The sequence below is a fragment of the Leopardus geoffroyi genome, chromosome D4 (genome assembly GCF_018350155.1).
Source record: "Leopardus geoffroyi isolate Oge1 chromosome D4, O.geoffroyi_Oge1_pat1.0, whole genome shotgun sequence".
Classification (NCBI taxonomy): Eukaryota; Metazoa; Chordata; class Mammalia; order Carnivora; family Felidae; genus Leopardus; species Leopardus geoffroyi.
Genome location: NC_059342.1, coordinates 65,577,883 through 65,599,784, shown reverse-complemented (window position 1 = coordinate 65,599,784; position 21,902 = coordinate 65,577,883). Strand labels below are relative to the sequence as shown.

General features: G+C 36.1%; 1 protein-coding gene across 3 annotated transcripts in view; it reads right to left on the bottom strand.

Moving 5' to 3' along the window:
• SMC2 (structural maintenance of chromosomes 2) overlaps nucleotides 1-21,184 on the bottom strand; it is a 68,010-nt gene extending 46,826 nt beyond the window's left edge. For all 3 annotated transcript variants that reach the window (XM_045470402.1, XM_045470401.1, XM_045470403.1), the window contains exons 1-11: nucleotides 20,779-21,184; nucleotides 19,511-19,736; nucleotides 18,424-18,573; nucleotides 16,371-16,493; nucleotides 15,091-15,129; nucleotides 11,729-11,839; nucleotides 11,506-11,550; nucleotides 10,206-10,439; nucleotides 9,847-9,996; nucleotides 6,966-7,199; nucleotides 5,399-5,558 (exon numbers count right to left, since the gene is read on the bottom strand). In XM_045470402.1, coding sequence (XP_045326358.1) covers nucleotides 5,399-5,558; nucleotides 6,966-7,199; nucleotides 9,847-9,996; nucleotides 10,206-10,439; nucleotides 11,506-11,550; nucleotides 11,729-11,839; nucleotides 15,091-15,129; nucleotides 16,371-16,493; nucleotides 18,424-18,573; nucleotides 19,511-19,678 — 1,414 coding nt within the window. In that variant the 5' untranslated portion in view covers nucleotides 19,679-19,736; nucleotides 20,779-21,184. The remainder of the gene's footprint in view (nucleotides 1-5,398; nucleotides 5,559-6,965; nucleotides 7,200-9,846; nucleotides 9,997-10,205; nucleotides 10,440-11,505; nucleotides 11,551-11,728; nucleotides 11,840-15,090; nucleotides 15,130-16,370; nucleotides 16,494-18,423; nucleotides 18,574-19,510; nucleotides 19,737-20,778) is intronic.
• Nucleotides 21,185-21,902: the final 718 nt, after the last annotated feature.

Genomic DNA, 21,902 nt, shown 5'->3' with positions numbered 1-21,902 from the left:
CTGTAGCCAAGATTATTCTAGGCTATCATTCAGAAGAAAGAGACAAAGAGTTTTCTAGATGAACAACAGTTTAAAGAACTCATGACCACTAAACCAGTCCTACGAGAAATGTTAAAGGAGACTCTGAGTGGAAAAGACCATAAGCAGAAATAAGAAAAATAAGAAGTACAGAAGCAGTAAAATGAAGTATACCTATAATGTGGGGGTTGGGGTAAGAGGAGTAAACAACAGGTTCGAACTTAAGCGACTATCAACTTAACATAGACTGCTATGTGACTAAGATGTTATATACAAACCCAATGGTAACCACGAATCAAAAGCCAGTAATAGATATGCAAAGAATAAAGACATGGAATCCAAGTATATTCCAAAAAAAAAAAAAAAAAGCCAGCAAGCCATGAGAGAAGAGCAAGAGAAGAAAGGAACAGAGAACTATAAAAACAAGTAACAAATTGGCAATAAGTATAGACCTATCAATAATTACTTTGAAAGTAAATGGACTGAATTCTCTAGTCAAAATATACAGGGTAATGGGGCGCCTGAGTGGCGCAGTCGGTTAAGCGTCTGACTTCAGCCAGGTCACGATCTCGCGGTCCGTGAGTTTGAGCCCCGCGTCAGGCTCTGGGCTGATGGCTCAGAGCCTGGAGCCTGTTTCCGATTCTGTGTCTCCCTCTCTCTCTGCCCCTCCCCCGTTCATGCTCTGTCTCTCTCTGTCCCAAAAATAAATAAACGTTGAAAAAAAAAATTCAAAAAAAAAACAAAACAAAACAAAACAAAATATACAGGGTAATAAAATGGATAAAAAAAACAAGAGTGCTGCCTACAGAGACTAATTTCAGACCTAAAGACACATGCAGATTAAGAGTGAAGGGATAGAAAAGCATTTATCATCCAAAAAGTGAACAGAGACAAAGAAGGGTGCTATATAAGCGATCAAACAAGAAGATATATCAATTATAAATATTTATGCATCCAACATGGAAGCATCCAAATACATAAAGCAGCTAATAACAAACATAAAGGAAACTAACTGATTGTAATACAATAATGGTAGGGGATGTTAACACCCCACTTACATCAATGGATAGATCATCCAAACAAAAAGTCAACAAGGAAACAGTGGCTCTGAATGACACACTGGAGCAGATAGATCCAATAGATATTATTCAGAACATTCTATCCTAAAATACCAGGATATACATTCTTTTCAATTAAGTGGACATGGAATATATTCAGAAGAGATCACAAATTAGGCCACAAAAGAAGTCTCAATTCAAACAGATGAAAGTCCTACCATGCAACTTTTCCAACCACAGCACTTAAGAAACTAGAAATCAACCACAAGAATAAGTCTGAAAAAAAAAAAAAGAATAAGTCTGGACAAATATATGAAGGATAAAAACATGCCACTAAATAATGAATGGGTCAACCAAGAAAATGCATAAACGAAAACATAATGGTCCAAAATCTTTGGAATGCAGCAAAAGCATTTCTAAGAGGGAAGTTTACAGCAATACAGGCCTACCTCAAGAAGCAAAAAACATTTCAAAGGATCTAACCTTATACCTAAAGGAGCTTTGAACAACAAACAAAACCCAATACCAGCAGAAGAAAGGAAATAATAAAGATTACAGCAGAAACAAATGAAATAGAAACTAAAAGAACAGTAGAACAGACAAAAGGAACCAGGAGTTAGTTTTCTGAAAAGATCAACAAAATTGACAAACCTTTAGAAAGATTCAGCAAGAAAAACGATTCATGAGTTTGAGCCTGTATCGGGCCCTGTGCTGATAGCTCAGTGCCTGGAGCCTGCTTTGGATTCTGTGTCTGCCCCTCCCCCACTCATGCTCTGTCTCTCTCTCTATCTCTCAAAAATTTTAAAAAATTAAAAAAAAAAAAAAAGATGGGGCGCCTGGGTGGCTCAGTCAGTTAAGCGTCCGACTTCAGCTCAGGTCATGATCTCACAGCCTGTGAGCCCCGCGGTCAGGGTCTGTGCTGACAGCTCAGAGCCTGGAGCCTGCTTCGGATTCTGTATCTCCCTCTCCCTCTGCCCCTCCCCTGCTCATGCTCTGTCTCTGCCTCAAAAATAAATAAAAACATTAAAAAAAAAAATTTTTTTTTAAAGAAAATTTGAACAGGCTGACTACCATCAATGAGATTGAATCAGTAATCAAAAAAACTCCCAACAAACAAAAGTCCAGGACCAGATGGCTTCACAGGCAAATTCTACCTTCTCTTAAAGAAAAGTTAATACCTATTCTTCTCAAACTATTCCAAAAATAGAAAAGAAAAACTTGCAAATCTCCTCCTAAGAGGCCGGCATTGCTTTGTTACAAAACGAGATAAAGACACTAAAAAAAAACAAAAACAAAAACAAAAACACTATAGGCCAATATCTCTAATGAATACAGATGCAAATATTCTCAACAAAATTTTAGCAAACTGAACCCAACAATATGTTAAAAAAAAAAATCACTCACATCAAGTGGGATTTATTCCTGAGTTGCAAAGAACATTAAATATTCACAAATCAGTGAACTTAGCACATTACATCAACACGATAAAGGATAAAAACCATATAATCATTTCAGTAGATGCAGAAAAAGCATTTCACAAAGTACAACATCCATTCATGATAAAAGCCCTCATCAAAGTAGGTTTACAGGGTATATACCTCAACATAAAAAGACCTTATATGAACAACCCATAGCTATCATATTAAATGGGGAAAAACAGTTTCTCCTCTAAGATCAGGAACTAGACAAGGATGCCCACTCTCATCACTTTTATGCAACATAGTACTGGAAGTCCTAGTCACAGCTATCAGGCAACAAAAAGAAATAAAGGCATCCAAATTGGTAAGAAAGAAGTAAAAGTTTCACTATTTGCAGATGACATGATACCATATATAGAAAACATTAAACACTCCCTCAAAAATCTACTAGAACTGATCAAAGAATTCACTAAGGTTGCAGAATACAAAAATCAATACGCAGAAATCCGTTGCATTTCCATATACTAGTAACAAAGTAACAGAGAAATTAAGAAAACAATCCCATTTACAGGTGCCCCGAAAGTAATAAAATACCTAGGTATAAATTTAACCAAGGTGGTGAAACACCTGTATTCTTAAAACTATAAAACACTGATTAGAGAAAACTGAAGATGAATGGAAAGATATTCCATGCTCATAGACAAGAATAAAAATAACATTAAAATCTCCATACTACCCAAAAGCAATCTACAGTTTTAATGCAATACCTATTAGAATACCAACAGAACTACAACAAACAATCCTAAAATTTGCATGGAACCACAAAAGACCCTGAATAGTGAAAGCAATCTTGAAAAAGAACAAAACAGGGAATATCATAATCCCAAATTTCAAGACACACTTCAAAGGCACAGTAATCCAAACAGTATGTACAGGCACAAAAATAGACACACAGATCAACAGAAGACAGAGCCCAGAGACCCATGGTTATATGGTCAACTAATCTTCAACAAAGGAGGAAAGCATATGCAATATAAAAGACAGTCTCTTCAAAAAATGGTGCAGGGAAAACCGGACAGCTATACGAAAAGAACGAAACTGGACACTTTCTTAGACCCTATACAAAAATAAACTCAAAACAGATTAAGGACCTAAATGTGAGACCTGAAACCATAGAAGTTCTGGAAGAGAGCACAGACGGTAATTTCTCCAACACAGGCAATGGCAACATTTTTCTAGTCTCCCGAGGCATGGGAAACAAGTAAAAATAAACTTGGGAGTACATCAAAATAAAAAGCTTCTGCACAGCACAGGAAACAAATGATAAAACTTAAAGACAACCTATGGAATGGGAGAAGATATCTGCAAATGACATATCCGGTACAGGGTTAGTATCCAAAATATACAAAGAACTTATACAACTCAACACCAAAAAAACAAATAATCCAATTAAAAATGGGCAGAAGACATGAAAAGAGATATCTCTAATGAGGACATACGGATGTTCAATAAACACATGAAAAGATGCTCAACATCACTAATCACCAGGGAAATGCAAATCAAAACCACAATGAGTTATCACCTCATACCTGTGAAAATAGCTAAAATCAAAACCAGAAGAAACAAGTGCTGACAAGGATATGTAGAAAGAGGAACCTTCATGCACTGTTTATGGGCATACAGAGTGGTGCTGTCACTGTGGAAAGGAGTATGGAGGTTCCTCAAAAAATTACAAATAGAATTACCATACAATCCAGCAATTCCACTACTGGGTTTTTACCCAAAGAAAATTAAAACATCAATTTGAAAAAATATAAACATCCTGTGTTTATTGCAGCATTATTTGCAATAGCCAAATTATGGAAGCAGCCCACATGTCTATCAATAGATGAATGGATAAAGATGTGCTATACATATACAATGGAATATTACTCAGCCACAAAGAATGAAATCGTATCATTTGCAATGTGGATGGATCTAGAGATTACAATCCTAAATTAAATAAATCAGTCAGAAAAAGACAATTACGATATGATTTTACTCACATGTAGAATTCAAGAAACAATAAAAAAAGAGACAAACCAAAAAACAGACTCTTAACTATACTTAACAAACTGATGAGGAGGTGGGTGGGAGGATGAAATGAAATAAGTGATAGGGATTAAGAGTACACTTATGATGAGCACTGAGTAATGAAAAGAACTGTTGAATCACTAGGTTTTATACCTGACACTAATATAGCGCTGCAAAAAAAAAAAAAAAAAAAAAAAAAAATCAAAGACCTGTTTTATACTTAGTTGACCCCTGAACAACCGGGTTGTTCTGCAGGAGATCAGGGGCACTGACAGACACCTCCTCCCTACACAGTTCCAAATTCATGTTTCACTTTTTTTTTAAGTAGGCTCCACACTCACTGTGGAGCTTGAACTCACAACTCTGAAACCAAGAGTTGCGTGCTCTACCAGTTGAGTCAACCAGATGCCCCTAAATCTGTGTTTAACTTCTGATCCCCAAACTTAACTACTAATAGCCAAATGCTGACAAGAAGCCTTACTGGTAGCATAAACATTACACACACATTGTATATGTATTGTATATTATATTCTTACAATTAAGTAAGCTAGAGAAAGAAAATGTTAAGAATATCATAAGGAAAATACACTTACAGTACTCAACTGTATTTATCAAAAAAAAAAAAAAAAAAAAAAAAAAGGCCTCAAGTAAGTGGGCCCATGCAAGTTCAAACGTGTTGTTCAGGGATCAGTTGTATTTACGAGTATGTCTTATACTAACACCCATTAATACGGTAAAAAAAACAAACTCCTACTTGCTATTTCCTTTATTTAGTTTTTATCAACAATCACTACCTCCTAATGATTTAATATCATGTGTTTCAATGCAAACCTTCATAATTTAGCTTTTTCATTTCAGCTTCAAGTTTTTCTTTAAGTTTCTTCACAGCTTCTAAAGCTTCTTGATCCTTCCTATAGCCACTATCCATCTTCTTAACTTCAGCTTGTTTAGTCTTTAATTCTTGTTGGGCATGTTTCAACTTCATCTGAGCCTGTTATTGAAAATTTAATAGACTATGTGAGGCAGATAGTGCTAGTGATTAAATGGCCACAGATGCAGATTAGTTTAAGAAACGTCAGCTTGGAAAATGTAACTGTTTGGTCACTTGCATTAATATCTTAAAGAAATCAATCATTTCCCAATAGTTTCTGCTCATAAAACTACTCAGAGTATAAAATATATGCTTAACATAAATCATTAAGTTATTTACTCCATATTTTTAATACTTACAAAGGATGACATTAATGAGTCCAAAAATTATATGAAAGAGTAATTGTCATTAGCTGATTAAATTAAAAACACATCAGAAAGCTACTAATCAGAACACTAACTAGTTCCCTTCCTTTCCACTTAGGTATGCATATTTGTACTTGTATTCTATTTGTGAGTGTTGTTCAATTAACGTGGAGAGACTGTATTGAGCAGTAAGAAAATTATACAGGAAAGTGAACTTAAGCTGACAAGAGAAATTTCAATGCTTGGAGTCTGATATGCGAATGCTAGCTTATATAAATGAGTACCGTTCCTTAAAAGCATGAACTAGTACTTTGAGATCTGGCTGGATGTCTCCTCCCCCTAAAACTGAGTAATGGTGGCTTTTTCCCAACATATAATAAGTTAACAGAAAAACTGAGAGGATTTAAAAGTTTTTCTGTTATTGATTTCTTACAAATTTTTTGTGACCTTCAGCGTTGAGTGGAAAAGTTGCAAACATTTAACAGAAAATGCTGAATATGATTAATACAAACACACACAGGAACATGTATATTTGTAAAGATGAGCCCTCTGTTAAAAAAATAAAGGCTGTGTATATATATATATTTTTTTTCTGCAATCAAAACTGTTGCATTCATAGGACTTTAAAAGATGCACAACTATCTAAACAAATTTGAAAGTCTTCACTGACAAGCTTCAAAGGTTATGAAATCCGTATAGGGAAACCAAAGATGAGAAGGGGGTAAGTGGGAGGGAGAGATACTTCCAAGGATGAAAGGGAAGAACTAAGTGTGGTGACCACAGAAATGGAAAGGATGTTTGTTTTCCTGTTAAAGCTTAAGACTTCGACTTTATGTTGTCAATAAAAAAGTAAAAAGAGCGCAAAAAAAAAAAAATTAACCTCAAATATTCCATACAATACTACAAAATAGAATAAAGCATTTATTGCATTTATAATTTCAACTAACCTATAAGGGTATTTAATATTTTATAGCATCTTAAACTATCATCAATATTTAGCAGTTAGCATATTTGAATTTCACTGTATTGAGCGCTACTGAGTAGCAGAGTAACAAACTCCTTGACATTGGCAATGGTTATAAAACGTTGAAAATAATCAGATCACCATAATGTGGAGCTTCTAAAAAAATGCAATCACACAGCGCTGAATGTCTATATTTACCTGTTTGGCTTCTGTCTGAGCTTTACTTATGTCGTTTTTACAGGCCATCATTTGACCGGCAAGAGTTGCTTCTGCTCCATCTTCATTACTAGACAGTCCAGCGGAAACAGCGTTGAAGTGCTGCTGTGCCGCAGCCAAAGCTTCGGCATCTTTATTACTTGCTTCCTGAAGGGCATTCAGCCCATCTGTTATCTTCTTAACCTCTTTTTCCTTTGCTGCTAAAGTTTTAGAATCCTTCAGGAAGATTTTAATATTGAAGAGTATTATATTTTAGGAAATACATCCATTTTTTCTTATCTACCCATACCCTTATGCCATCAAATTTCATAGCAATTTGAAGTGGGCATGGTTAAAAGGAAAATAATTTAACCATCCCAACTTTAAATACTTAATCCTCATTTTAAAATTCACCCTGTTTTTAGGATAAATGTGTCCTTAGTATTCCAAATACTACTGGAAATACTTTCATTCTGTGTGTTACGGTCTAATCTAGAAATTAGCTAAAACAGCATAAACAAACGATTTGAAGCAACTAAAAATCACTTTCTAAAGCTCTAAAATTGAACTAATAACTATCCTACTCCAAGCTTCAAAGCAGAGATTGTAGGATGAAGAGCATGTACATGAAAACATATTTATAAACTATTAAAGACCATAAAATTTAAATATTAAATACTAGTGGAAACAGCATTATTAATAATTAACCCCTTTTAAGTTACATACACGAACACCATAAACACTAAGATACCGACACTGGAAAAAAAAAAAAAAAATCCACCTATATTATTTACATGAGAGTGGCCAGAAATTTTGGCTCACAAGTTTAATTCATGATTCATTAAATATTTATTAGAGGTTTACCATGTATCAGTCATTGTTCTAGACATTAAAGACACAGATTCCTCAGGGACCCTATATTCTAGAGAAGCACAGTAAAAAAATAAAGCAATGTAAAGGGATAGAAACTGATGGGAACTATTTTAAGAACAATGAAGGAAGGCCTTTTTGTGATGACATTTTGAGCAGAAACCTAAATGAAATAAAAGGAGTGATCGATCATGCTACTACTACGGGGACCCACACTAGGCAAGCTCTGTGAAATATGCTTGGGTGTTTGAGGAACTATTTGGTGTTGGACCACCGTGAGCAAGTGGAAAGGAGCTAGGGTCTCATAGGCCAAGGTGAAGACTAAATTTAATTATACATGTGACTTTGAAACCATTAATTAATTTTAAGAACAAGAGTGATGTGATCCAGTTTATATTTTAGCTTTTGTAAAGAACAGATTGTAGAATGGCAAGAGTAAAAAGCAAGGCAACTAACAGGGACATCATTACAGCATCCCTCCTAAGACATGATGGCCTGCAGTAAAGCAGCGATAGACATGAAAAGTGGCTATATTCAGGAAGTACTTTTAAAGTCAAGAGAATTTGCGGATGGATTAGATACAGAGTTTGAGAAAAAGGGGGGAATGCAAGAAGACTCTAGGATTTCTGGACTGAACAATTAAGTTAATAGTGGTGCCATTTTCTGACATAGGGAAAAATTCAATAACTCAAGGAGGTTTGGGTAGGTAGAGTTTTATTTTGGATATGTAAAGTTTTAGACTTTTTGTTAGTCATCTATGTAAAAATATCAATTAAATAACTGGACAAATAAGTTTTAGACATTTTGTTAGTCACCTATGTAACAATGTCAATTAAATAGCTGGACAAAAAAATCTAGAATTCAGGGAAGGAGTCAAGGCTAATTATAGATCTGAAAGGCATCAACATATAAATATTATAGGGCTACAGGCCTGGATGGGATTAGCTAAGAAAGGAGTGTATATAAAAGAAGTCTGCACTAGCCCAGGGGCATGCCAACATCTGTTATTTTGATTTCTATTTCTAGACTGGCTTCAATATTCCTATATTCAACTACCTAATCAACAGATCTACTTAGACGTCTAACAGGCACCTCAAGCCTATTATGTTCACACTGTACTTCCTCCTATTGTCTACTAAGCTAACGATATTTCCAATTGTCAAGGTCAGAAATCTGTAGTATCCTTCAGTCCTTTTAGCAACCAACTCAACAACCAATCTGCCACGTCTAACTCGTTGGACCTACTTTTACAATACTCATAAAATCCCAAAACTTCTCTCAATACACCCACTTAGACTGCATTTATCCAAGGGCTATCCTCTAGATTGGTACCTACTACCTGGATTTCCTCCCTGCTTCTTCCCTTTAGGTTATTCTCTAAACATCAAGAAAAGTACTATTAAAATATAAAAAATGTTGTTCCTCTGCTCAGCCAACTCCAGTGGCTTCCCATGTCACTCAGAATAAAGGTCAAAGTCCTTCACGTGTCTTATAAAATCACATGTGATCCTACACCTTTTACCTTTCTGCATTCCTACTACTTAGTGCTGAAGAGCCACACTGATCAATCTCCTTATATTTCCAATATCTTTGGCACCTGGGGCAATTGCTCTTCTGCCTCGTACATCTTCTCCCACAACCAATTTATTTACATGGTTCTCTGAATTCCTTCAGGTCTTATTAATGAAATAGCACCCTCTCAATGAGACCGTCAGTGGTTACCCAATTTAAAATCCCACACCTTACCCACCTCCCTTATATTCCTAAAACTCTACCCTGCTTTTTCTCCAAATCTGTTATCACTATATAACACACTGTAGATTTCATTTATTTTATCATCATTCTCCTCATTGGAATGAATACCCAAAAGGCATTTTGTCCATATTTGTCATTTTGTCCACTGCTATATCCCCAGCCCAAACAACTATACTGTCCATAGCATACACTCAATAAATATTAATAAAATGGATAAGTGTAACAGAGAGAAATTAAATCAAGCTTCTTATTTACTTACCTCAACCATATTTTTTTCCAGCTCTTTGCGTTTGTTCTCTTCACTTGCCAGATTTTTCTTCTTGAGATCAAAGGCACTTTGAGATTTAGTATTAACTCGCTGAGCTTCTGCAAGAGCATCTTCTAAAGATCGGAGTATACCTCCAATTTCCTATAATCAAATGCAGCCAATCCAATCAGCATACTTGTAATTTGTTCATGTCATCATGTTCTTGTATAACTTCTGTAAGATTTACTTTTTATAAGCTATGTTATTATCACATATTAAGATGATCAATACAGAAGACAATGCCAGTGGACCTCACTTATTACAATTTTTTTTCCACAGTATATTATCTGTTCTTACATATTATGTCTGACCTTATCTTTTCTTCTTTCCAACTCTTCTATTTCATGGCTAAGTGCTTTTATTTTTTTATCATTCTCAGACAATTTTTCTTGAAGCTTTACAACTTTATCTTGCATTTCTTTTAACTCCTCAGCTGAGCGTTCTTTTGTATCTTCAGCCAGCAAAAACTGATAAGCAATATATAAACGACTCAAATGTTCTATTTCCCTCATTACTTTTTGGTACTCCAAGTAGGAAGATCTTTCCTGGAAGAGAAATCACCAATAAAGTATAACTCAAACTTCAAAATTTTCAACAAACTTAGAAAGACTCAAACTACAGCAACATGTATAAAATTTCCCATTACATAATAGACTTTGTCTTAGATTAGTGATCATGGATTATAGAAATTTTAACATTAGATCTCTAGCTTTTCAGATACCATTATACCATCTCCAGTGAATCCTGTGTGGTTGTTTCTTTTAATATATAATCAGGCAGTTGGGATTAACAAAGAAATGTGGACACAAGGTTCACAGACTGGGGGGTAGTAAGTAGTCTACAAACTACACAACCACCAATGATACATTATTACATGTATTTTGAAATAGTATTTACCAAGATGCCTACCCAACATTCAATCATGTAACTATTTACAAACATTTGCTCACACATTATTAAACTTGATTCTGATAAGGACCCCCTAGGGCGGACAGAATAATTAAAATCCCTAACCACACCTTTTCAGATTTGCCAATAACATCCACATTACTTTATGGATTCAGAATACAACTCTGAGAAGTATCAAATTTTAATGAGCATTTAATGAAATCCTAAATGTGAAAGTTTAAAACCAATGTGCTATAAATGCATTTTTTCACTGAAATATTATGTCACAAGCTACAAAGATGATAGAAAAGACCTGGACATTTGTTTTAGTACCTTTCACTTATCAATGGTCTTGACAGCAATAATTGCAGTGGTAGCAATTTCTATTACCCTAGAAATTATTCACTCTACCAACAGGATTACTAGGAGTGTCATGTCCTTAAGAAATGTTGTTCTGCTCAACTGGGAGATCATTTTCTAAGATTATGAAGAGCAATCTCCAAAATCACTATGATTAATAGGTATGAATGAAGTACATGTCCTCTATAAGCAGAAGTCTGATTAACAAGTACCAACTCTTAACTCCTTATCTTATCCCATAGAAAAATTCCTGAGAAGTGGTGTACATTTCATCTCTATGTGTATGATTTTGAATACAATGAAAAATTGTCACCAATTTTGAGAGACATTCTAGATGGCTGTCCTCACATACACAGTATATACCTCTTTTAATTTTTGAATGGTTGGAGTAATCTCTTCCTCAAGTATCTGGAAAATAAAAGAAAATCAAAATTTTCAGTATGTAAAGTACCATTAAAAAATCTGAAAGGAAAAGTAGCATGGAAGTTTAAGGAAAACTGGGGGAGGGGAAATTTCCTCTTTACAGCAGGGAAACTCTAAATGCAAAATTACTCTCTTTACAAACATTTTATATAAATTTAATTACCGTCTTAATTTCTTTCAGCTTAGCCTCTTTTTTTTCTATAGTTTTCTGGGCAGCTATTTTTTTGTATTCATACATCCTGGTTCCAGCTGCTTCTTCTATCATGGATAAAATCTGGAAAGACAATTATATTAATGTTTCAAGAATACGAGATAAATCTCATTGGAGTTTACATTAAGTATATCATTTAAGGTCTTAACCTCACGAAGCATGCTTACCAAAATAAAGGCCCAAATGGACCAGAGACATTAAGTACATAAAAATGCATGTATTGCCCACAGCCCTAACATTCAAGAAACATTTCTGGGGGCGCCTGGGTGGTGCAGTCGGTTAAGCGTCGACTTCAGCCAGGTCACGATCTCGCGGTCCACGAGTTCGAGCCCCGCATCGGGCTCTGGGCTGATGGCTCAGAGCCTGGAGCCTGTTTCCGATTCTGTGTCTCCCTCTCTCTCTGCCCCTCCCCCGTTCATGCTCTGTCTCTCTCTGTCCCAAAAATGAATAAACGTTGGAAAAAAAAAAAAAAAAAAAAAAAAGAAACATTTCTGGCCTTTACTCCAATTCTAAAATTGAACTTCATGCAACACTGAGGCAGAGTAAATCTCTTTTAAAATTGAAGCCAGGGGCATCCGGCTGGCTCAGCAAGTAGAGGGTGCAACTCTTGATTTTGGGGTTGTTGAGTTTGAGCCCCATGTTGGGTATTTAGATTACTTAAAATGAAAATTTTTAAATAAAAAAATAAAATTGAAGCCAATAATTCCTCCTCTTTTCCTTCAAACATAAGTTTAAAAAAAATAAAGGCTACCAACATTCAGTTTTCATTTTAGAAGCTTCTACTTAAAATTGTTCCAAGAGACTTCAGCCATTTTGTGCCAACAGGATGAAGCATGACATAACATGTGCATCCCAACTGTGGCATGTGCTTTAAGAACTTGGGCAAATAATTTAATCTTCTCTGTGCTGCGGTTTCTTCATCCATAGCGTATGGATAATATCTCACAACACTGTTGAGAATTACACAAAATAATTCATGTAAAAAACACTCTAAAAAAGGCAAGTACTTATCCATTATAATTTCCTAAGTAAAACAATTTTACCAGCACTCCTTTTTCAGAAGCTTCTACACACCATCAATCCTTATCTCAAAAGGATTATTTCTCTCAAAACTATTCTCATTTCTATGTATTTGTCAGGTTTCAAATTAGAAGTTTCCCTTAAGACGTTATCTAAAGAAAATATGCATGACCTACGTTCAAATCAGACTGCTATTACCAATTATCAGTTTTCCCCTTAGTTCTCAATAAAAAATAGTAACTAAAGAGCCTTTGTTCTTGTTGACAACATTCATCCCTTTACACCAACTCTTTTCAAGGGGGCTCCAAGAAAAAAAAAACTTTAAGTCTTAATACCCTAAGCAATCCACTGAATGCAATGAATTAATTTCACTCAAATCTTTTTCTGTAGGGTTTAAGTCTGACATGGAACACTGGTTGAGAAAGGCTGCTTGATACAGTCAAAATTTCTTTTAATACTGGGCAATAAAACTCTTAGAAGAAAACACAGAAGTTAAGCTCCTTGACACTGGTCATAGTGAAAAATTTTTTGGATTTGACACCAAAAGCAAAGGCAATGAAAGCCAAAATTAACAAGTGGGACTCTATCTGACTGAACTACCTTCTGACTGAAAATCTTCTGCATAGCAAAGGAAACCATAAACAAAATGAAAAGGCAACCTAGGGAAGAGGAAAAAGTAGTTGTAAATCATGAATCTGCTAAGGGGTTAATATCAAAATATATAAAGAACTTGCATATACAACACAATAGGAAAAAAACAATCTAATTAAAACCTGGGCAGAGGATGTGAACATTTTTTTCACAAAAGATAGAGAAATGAAAGGTATATGAAAGGTATTCAACATCATTACATCAGGGAAATGCAAATTAAAACCATGAGATAACTACCTCTGTTAGAATAGCTATTATCACAAAGACAAGAAATAACAAGTGCAGGTGATAATGTGGAGAAAAGGGAAACCTTTTCTATACTGTTGGTAAGAATGTAAATTGGTGCAGCCATTATGGAAAACTATGAAGATTCCTTAAAAGATTAAAAATAGAACTACCATATGATATAGCAATTATATTTCTGGGTATTTAGCCAAAGAAAACAAAGACACTAACTTGAAAAGATACCTGCATCCCCATGTTCACTGCAGCATTATAATACCAAGACATGGAAACAACCTAAGTGTTGGTGATGAACAGATAAAGAAAATGTGGTATATATACACAATGGACTATTATTCAGCTATTTAAAACAAATGCAATCTTTAATTTTTTTTTTTAATGTTTATTTATTTTTGAGACAGAGAGAGACAGAGCGCGAGTGGGGGAGGGGCAGAGAGAGAGGGAGACACAGAATCTGAAGCAGGCTCCAGGCTCTAAGCTGTCAGCACACAGCCCGACGCGGGGCTCGAACTCACAGACCATGAGATCATGACCTGAGCCGAAGTCGGACGCTTAACTAACTGAGCCACCCAGGCGCCCCTAAAACAAATGCAATCTTGCCATTTGTGACAATGTGGATGGAACTGGAGGGTTTTATGCTAAGTGAAATAAGTCAGGCAGAGATAGAGAAATACTGTATAATCTTATTTGTATGTAGAATCTAAAAAGAAAAAAAATGAGATCCTGGAGAACATATTAGGGGTTGCCAGAAATAGGGGTTAAAGGGTGGACAAAATGGGAACAGGTGATCAAAGGTACAACCTTCCAGTTACAAACATTCTGGGGATATAATGTATAGGATGGTGACTACAGTTAATAAAACTGTAAAAATACAGTTAATAATACTATATTTGAAAGTTGCTAAGAGCTAAGAAGGTAAACCTTAAAAGTTATAAGAAAAAGAAAATTGAAACTGTGGTAATGGATGTTAACTAGACTTATAAGGATCATTTTGCAATGTCTACATATATTAATCACTACATTGCACACCTGAAACTAATAGGTCACTTATACCTTCATTAAAAAAAAAATGTTAAAAAAATCTGCTCGACAATGTTCCACCCGTGCCTTTTCTTATACATTCTCATTTAATCCTCAGAAAATACCTGAGGTAAGGACTCTTGACTCTAATTTATGGATGAGGAAACTAAAGCTCAGAAAGGTAATGTCATATAGCTTTAAAAAGGTAGGGGGCCAGAGTGCCAAATAATAAAAAAAAAAACAAAAAACTTTCTTTACTTATTCTTAATAATGTTCCTAAGAATTTTAAGAATAGAAGAAATTATGTTTAAAAATTGACTTAGAAGATTAAAACAGTATCTACTATTATTACTTTTATCGTCTACAAATAGTATCTTTACCTCTGGAGGTTTCATGTTCAATACTTTTGTAATTCGGCCCTGAAAAATAAAATGGCAGTTACTGTAATGATAACAAATTAGAGTCAACTAAAGGCATACACATTTACCTGCACTGAAGTTGTTATATCCTAATATACCAACCTTTTGGGAATTCTTTCTCTTACCTACATGAAAAGATGTTTCTTCTAGAATTCTGCTATTCACACTTTCACTTACCAGTAATATAGTTTTTAAATAACACAAAGTCAACTCAGATCATATTTCTGAAACAATATTAATGATACAGAAGTCTCCAATAAGTATATAAATACATAAGTATATACAATTTAGCATAATTGTTGGACATCTTTTGATTTTTTTTTTTTTTACTTGCTGCACTCCAAGATAATTTCTAGAAACAGAAATTCTGGGCCTCAAATAGAATAGTTACATGTTTTATTTTAATGCCAGATTATCAGTACCAAAAAAAAACAAAACAAAATTCCACTACCCAATTCTCAGACCATCATATTACTTATGATTTCGATTCATTTAAAGTAAATGTTCAGCCTTGAGGCTGTGATATACTGAAAATAACGTTATTTTGGTCCCATCAGGATCCTGCCATTGACCTTGCTGTAACTTTCTAAGAGGACAGCTGGATGAGGCAAGTAAGGACAAGATAATATTAGTACTTAATTTTCATTTGAATAAGTCTCCATGTAAGAAAATTTTTTTTAATTTTTTTTTTTTTAGTGTTTAATTTTGAGACAGAGACCGAGCATGAGCGGGGGAGGGGCAAAAAGAGAAGGAGACACAGAATTTGAAGCAGGCTCCAGGCTCTGAGCTGTCAGCACAGAGCCCAATGTGGGGCATGAACTCATGAACCCATGAGATCAGGACTTGAGCGAAGTCCAACACTTAACCAACTGAGCCACCCAGGTGCCCCTAAGTAAAAACATTTCTTAAAATTTAATATATATTTGAAATAACAAAATGCTTGAGTCCAACACTCAAAGGAATTCCTTTAAAAGGAATATATTATGACAATATCTTTTTTAAAAATTTTATAGTGTATTCTTGTAAGTCAAGGAAAATTATTTCTAGACATTCTTCAAACTTCAAATGTGTATGTTAGAACATATCAGTACATACTAACTAATCAACCTCTTAACAGGTGCCCAAACACCAGTGTAATGGTATATAAAAAACGAAAAATCCAAAAAGAAGCAATTCCCATATTATAGTATCATAAAAAATAAACAATGTCAAAGCGTATATAAAGGCCACAAACAAAATACCTGCATGATGAGAAAGTGAGGGTTGTTAACATTAAGGCCAACAGAACAGAAGAGATCTTGTACTCTGGTATTGTTTGCATTTACTCCATTGATTAAATATTTATTTCTACCACCAATAACCACCTAAAAGGGAAATATTTTAAAAGATATAAATGAATATATAAAACTTGAAGATGATACATTTCCAAATATATTTCACTCGTTTGTTCTGTCCTACTAATGATAAATAAAACCAATCCTGAATAAATAATGGAGGAAGTGTGACATGGTCAAAAAGAATACAGAGTCAGGTCAATTGGTTTCTAATCCAAGGACATTCCACACACAAGCCTCCTAATCTCTCATGCGTTGGACTAAATCTCTAACGTCACTTTTGACTTTATGTTTCCTAGTATGTATAAAACATATTCTATACCTAATCATTCTTTAGAATTTTCCCACCCTCAGAGGTTAACCCCTCCTTCCTCCACTTTTTAATTTCCAAAAAACAGAAGTCAGATACTAAAAACTAAAGACAAGGAGTTTGATAGCAGTGTGATAGTTTGATCCTTGACAAGATTCTAAAATGGGTCAATAAAGACATGACGTGTGAATACTTGAAAGAAAAAGAGTAATTATGGAGCTTCAAAGAACAACTTATACCAGACATCAGCGTGTTCACACTCTGCTATAGCACTTACATTGTCACTTATTGGGTATAATCATCTCACCCATCCTATTTTGAGGTCCTTCTTCTATCTGTATTTCCCAGGGCCTTCAAGATTGCCCAGCACATACCAAACACTTAATAAAATACTGAATGAGTGTTACTTCAGTTCTTTTCTTGACAGAAGCATTAAGCTGATAGATCACATACTACTATATTTGGAACAATAAACCTAGTATACACATAAGTATTTTAACAAAGTCTTTCTAACAAAAATTTGGTGAAAATATAGGCATATGGATTATATGAGGACAGGAATTTTAGGTAGATTAGTAGGAGACTTACTAAAAATTCCTAAAAGGTGAGTATTTGATGGATGCTTAATGACAAAGAACAGGATTTTGTCTCAAACTAGTCAATGTCTTACTTTTTTTTTTAAGTAGAGATTTTTATTAAAATAGAAAAGGGAATCAATAAATTACATAATGCTAAGATGGAGAGTCAAAAGGACTTAACAGAATTTTTAAACATAAAACTGACAAAGTAAAAACACTGTAGGACTATAGTAAGAAAAAGGGACAATGTATGGTCCCTGCTTTGGTTTCAAAAACCTGCTTACATACAGAAATGGCAGTAACACAGCTAATAACACACACTTAAAAAATCAGAGTTTAAGTGAAGTGGATATGAACTCATAACATATTATGAACTCTCCAAAGACATACTGGGGAAAATAGAAGAGTACGTAAAATGAAAGAAGTGACAATTCTGCTTAATCCTGTCCTAAGGAGACCAATTCTGGGACATGCAATTTGATGGACCATGCATTAAAAATAATTTAAAAAAGGCATAAAGAACCTAGAGCAAATTTGTATTCAGTGTGATCAGGAAATAGAAACAATTATCAATTGAAATACCTAGAGAGATTTAGCTTAAATATTAAATATTTAAACACCTAAATATTAAAACATGGAATACATTAGATTTGCTTTTTGATGCTCTCAAAGAATCAGATTTAATGTGTAAAATTTGATGACAGTACTTCAGCTCATTTTATAGGAATAACTTTCTAATTAGACTCATCCAGTAACAATAGTACCTCAGAAGATGGCAAGATCCCAACTATTAGAGGTACTCCAGTACAGAGAAAATTCAAGTATAGTTCAAGATTTAAAGCATAGTTATTAGTGCTCATCCTGATTGATGGCTTTTTAGATCCCTTTCAATCCTCTTGGTAAATGGTGGAATTTGCACGATCAAATTTTTAACATAAGGAAGATATTCTTAAGAAACCTAGTCAGTTTTTGATCTATTTTGCTCATAAACTTTCTCTCTCCAGAAGTCTCATTGCCAAAAAACATGTCAGACAAAAGTTGTTAGATATCCAAATATTTAGTAGTCACTCACCTGCCTCGTTACCGTAATTTCATCATGAACCTCAAATCCTAAAGGACTTTGCTTTTTGTCAGAATTATCAAATGTGATTGACACGGAGGCTTTGGTAATACCAGCCTGCCCATTTTTGTAAACTAAATCTTGTAAATTAGAAGCCCGAACCTAAAACAAAAGAAAAGTTTGTCAATTACAAAACCCCATATTGCATAAAATGGCACTAAAAATGGGTTTCTTACTGTTGGAAAACCACCCATGCAGTATCCACTAAGTAGCCAGCCAGGCAAGGAAAGCAAGGAAAATGGGAAACCACATAAAATGAGTGCCTTTCCCCACAAAACTGTTCCAACCCTGCACTGGATTGTTTTCTATTCGTTTCATAGCTGAAGTTCATTTGAAAGATTTTGGAAGACAGCATCTAAGAATTTCACTATTCATCCAATCCCATTAGATCCTGAAAAGGCATTATAACGCAGAGTGAGCGGGTAGGAATACGGCTTCTGGAATAAGACTCCCAAATGCCTGAGTTTGAGGGCTGCTCCAAACATCTTAAGGGGATGAACCTTAGGCAACACTAAATTTCTATTTTCTCATCTATAAATAGAGTAGAAAAAAAAGTAGAGTAATAACATCTACCTCTAAAGGACTGCAGTGAAGTATATGCACTGTATTTAAACTCCGTATAAAAACATTGAATAATTCTGTATGGTTATTTCAGAATTTGGTAAAGTACTAAAGTACTTGTAAGTTGTTTGACATTATAAGACAAGTTATTTGATTCTTACAAAAAAACTTTACTGACCCCCCTCCTATAGTGAATGCAGTCAAGGTTTTTAAAAGTGCCCTAGATTATGACAACTATACTTCATTCAAAAAAACAAACAAAAAAAAGTGTCCTGGATTATAGAAAACTCAAGCTTTATTCTAATTTTAAACAAAGAATGGTAGGTTAAGTTCAGTAAAAACCCAATAGAAATGAAAAAAAAAAGATAATTCACATAAACTTAAAAATGCAAATGAAAACTGGCAATAGTGTCCAAATTCAATGAGGATTCTCTTGAGGTTCCCCAAACTTATAATTCATATATATCAGAAAGTTTACCTGAGACAGGTTGGAGATGCCCAGCAAAAAGCAGATGGAGTCCAATATGTTGGATTTCCCACTACCATTTAAACCGGTGATAGCATTGAAGAGGGGGTCAAAACCATTGACTTCAGTCCTCTGAGCATAGGACTTAAATCCCTCAAGAATGATTGACTTAACATGCATCTTCACTACTGACTTGGACAGGTAAACTGCTAGGAATCAAACAGGCCACAAAGCAGTTCTGTACAAAACAGAAATACAATAAGTGGAACAGAAATCTGGAATCATGACGTATGTAGAAAGACTAAAACATAAAAACGACTTAATGGCTTAATAGAAATAAAAGAGCCACTTGCTGAGCTACTTCCTCTGAAGTAAGGACACTTTTTCCAACTTAATTAGAAGTTAATTAAACCATTAATTCAACCTGGAAGTCAACGACTTAATTTTCCAGCCTTCCCTTCCATCTTTATCATACTCTTAACAGAAACTACCGATTATTTCATATCCCACTCCCTCTGCCCCCAATGTCCTTCTCCCTGATACAGACATGACTCACTCTCCTTTACTACACTCACGACTTTGCTTAAATGTCACCATACTGAGGTCCTGACTTCTCTATATAAAAACGCACCTGTCCCCATCCCCTCCTTCTTTTCCTTCACTGTACTTAAAGATGACGCTAAACTGGGGTGCCTGGGTAGCTCAGTCGGTGAAGCCTCTTGATCTCAGGTTCGTGGGCTCCAGCCCCCCATGGGGCTCTGTGCTGACAGCTCAGAGCCTGGAGCCTGCTTGGATTCTGTCTCCCTCTCGCTCTGCCCCTCCCCAACTCGCACTCTGTTTCTCTCAAAAATAAATAAACATTTAAGAAATTAAAAAGATGACGCTAAACAGTATTTTTGTATTTGTCTACCCAAACTATCATAATGAAAGTTTCTGTAAAATCTTGGCATGTTCCACCGCTGTATGCCCTAATAGTGCCTGACTCGAGGGCGCGGGGAGTCAGTCAACATTTACTTAAATAGATGAATCCCATATATTCTCGAGATTCTGTTTTCACTCGGCCTGTTCCCTCGCCCCACCAGGCCTTTCTATCAACAATTGTTTGCACCACTCCAAGGCTGGAGAGAAAGTAGACATTCTACCAGGAACCCTTTAGGACTAATTTTAGTTTGAGGTCCAGTCTTGCTAATCCCTCCTTCCACGCACACACACACAAAAAACCCTATCTTCCTTTCCAGCCAGGAATGCCTGACTAGGCCCAACCGGCCCAGCTCACCCACCTGCCTCACCACTGCGCCAGGCCCTCCGGGCTTGAGGCTCCCCACAAGCTACTCCTGGTCACAAGAACAGAGACTGGGTTCACCCTTGCCTGGCCTTGGGCGCTACTAAGCGAATTGCAACATAGTGGCTAAGACACTCGCTCCACGATCTACACCCAGGCCGGAAATATTTATGCCTTTGAATTTCGGCGCGAGCAAAGGACCCCACCTCCACTGCCGATTTCATTGCCAGGTGCCTACGAGATGCCTAACTTAGAGGTTCTAATTTTCCCTCCCATCGAACAATCAAAGTGACAGAGGGATAGGAAAGAGCGTCACGACAATGGTAACTCCAGGGATGCAAGAGCTGGGACCTGAAGACTAAAGGAGAAAGCGGCATTTGCTGAGCTCGGCGTCCGGCACCCCACGGGCAGCCTCATACTGCAGCCAAGGGCCTCGAGTTTCGCCAACCCCACCCCACTTCAGGTCCCATCTGGCCTCGGGCTGTCCCGGTGGCCCCGCCCCGTCCAGAGTCTCGCGGGTTTTGCGGGGGGGGGCGGGGGGGAGAAACTAGCTGGTGCGGACGGCAGCTTTCTCTGAGTCCTGAAGGCAGGGAGGCGGGAAGGCTTCTAAGTAGTGTTACCAGTGTATTTCAGAAGACTCAGAATTTATCCGATTTGGCTCAGATTTGTCAAAAATAGAAGCTGTGCTTTGTCGGTGCTGGAAGGCGCGGAACTTCGGGGCACTGTTGGTGGGGGGTGGTGGCGTTCTGGCTCCGCCCCTCGTGGCTCCGGTCTCTGGCGGGCTTTTTCATCTCAAATTTCGCGTCGGGGCGGGACGTTAGTACTCGCTGTCGAGAGCTGTGCTGATCCCATAGGAAATTGTGTGGGGCTGGCAGGTGGTGGGCAAATAGGTGTTTCCTTCCCTGCGCTTCTGTTAAAGTAGTGGCAGAACTAACATTTCACAGAATTTCTTTGGAAACCGGATTGTTAATATTTATGCCAGGCTGGGTTCCAAGGGCTTTCAAATCCTGTCGCAACTCTGTGAAACCCGTGACATTGTTTTCATTTCACAGGTGAGCGAACACAGGTCAAGCAACTTACTCCAAGTAATAAGTGGAGAAGCTGGGATTTGCTCCCAAGCAG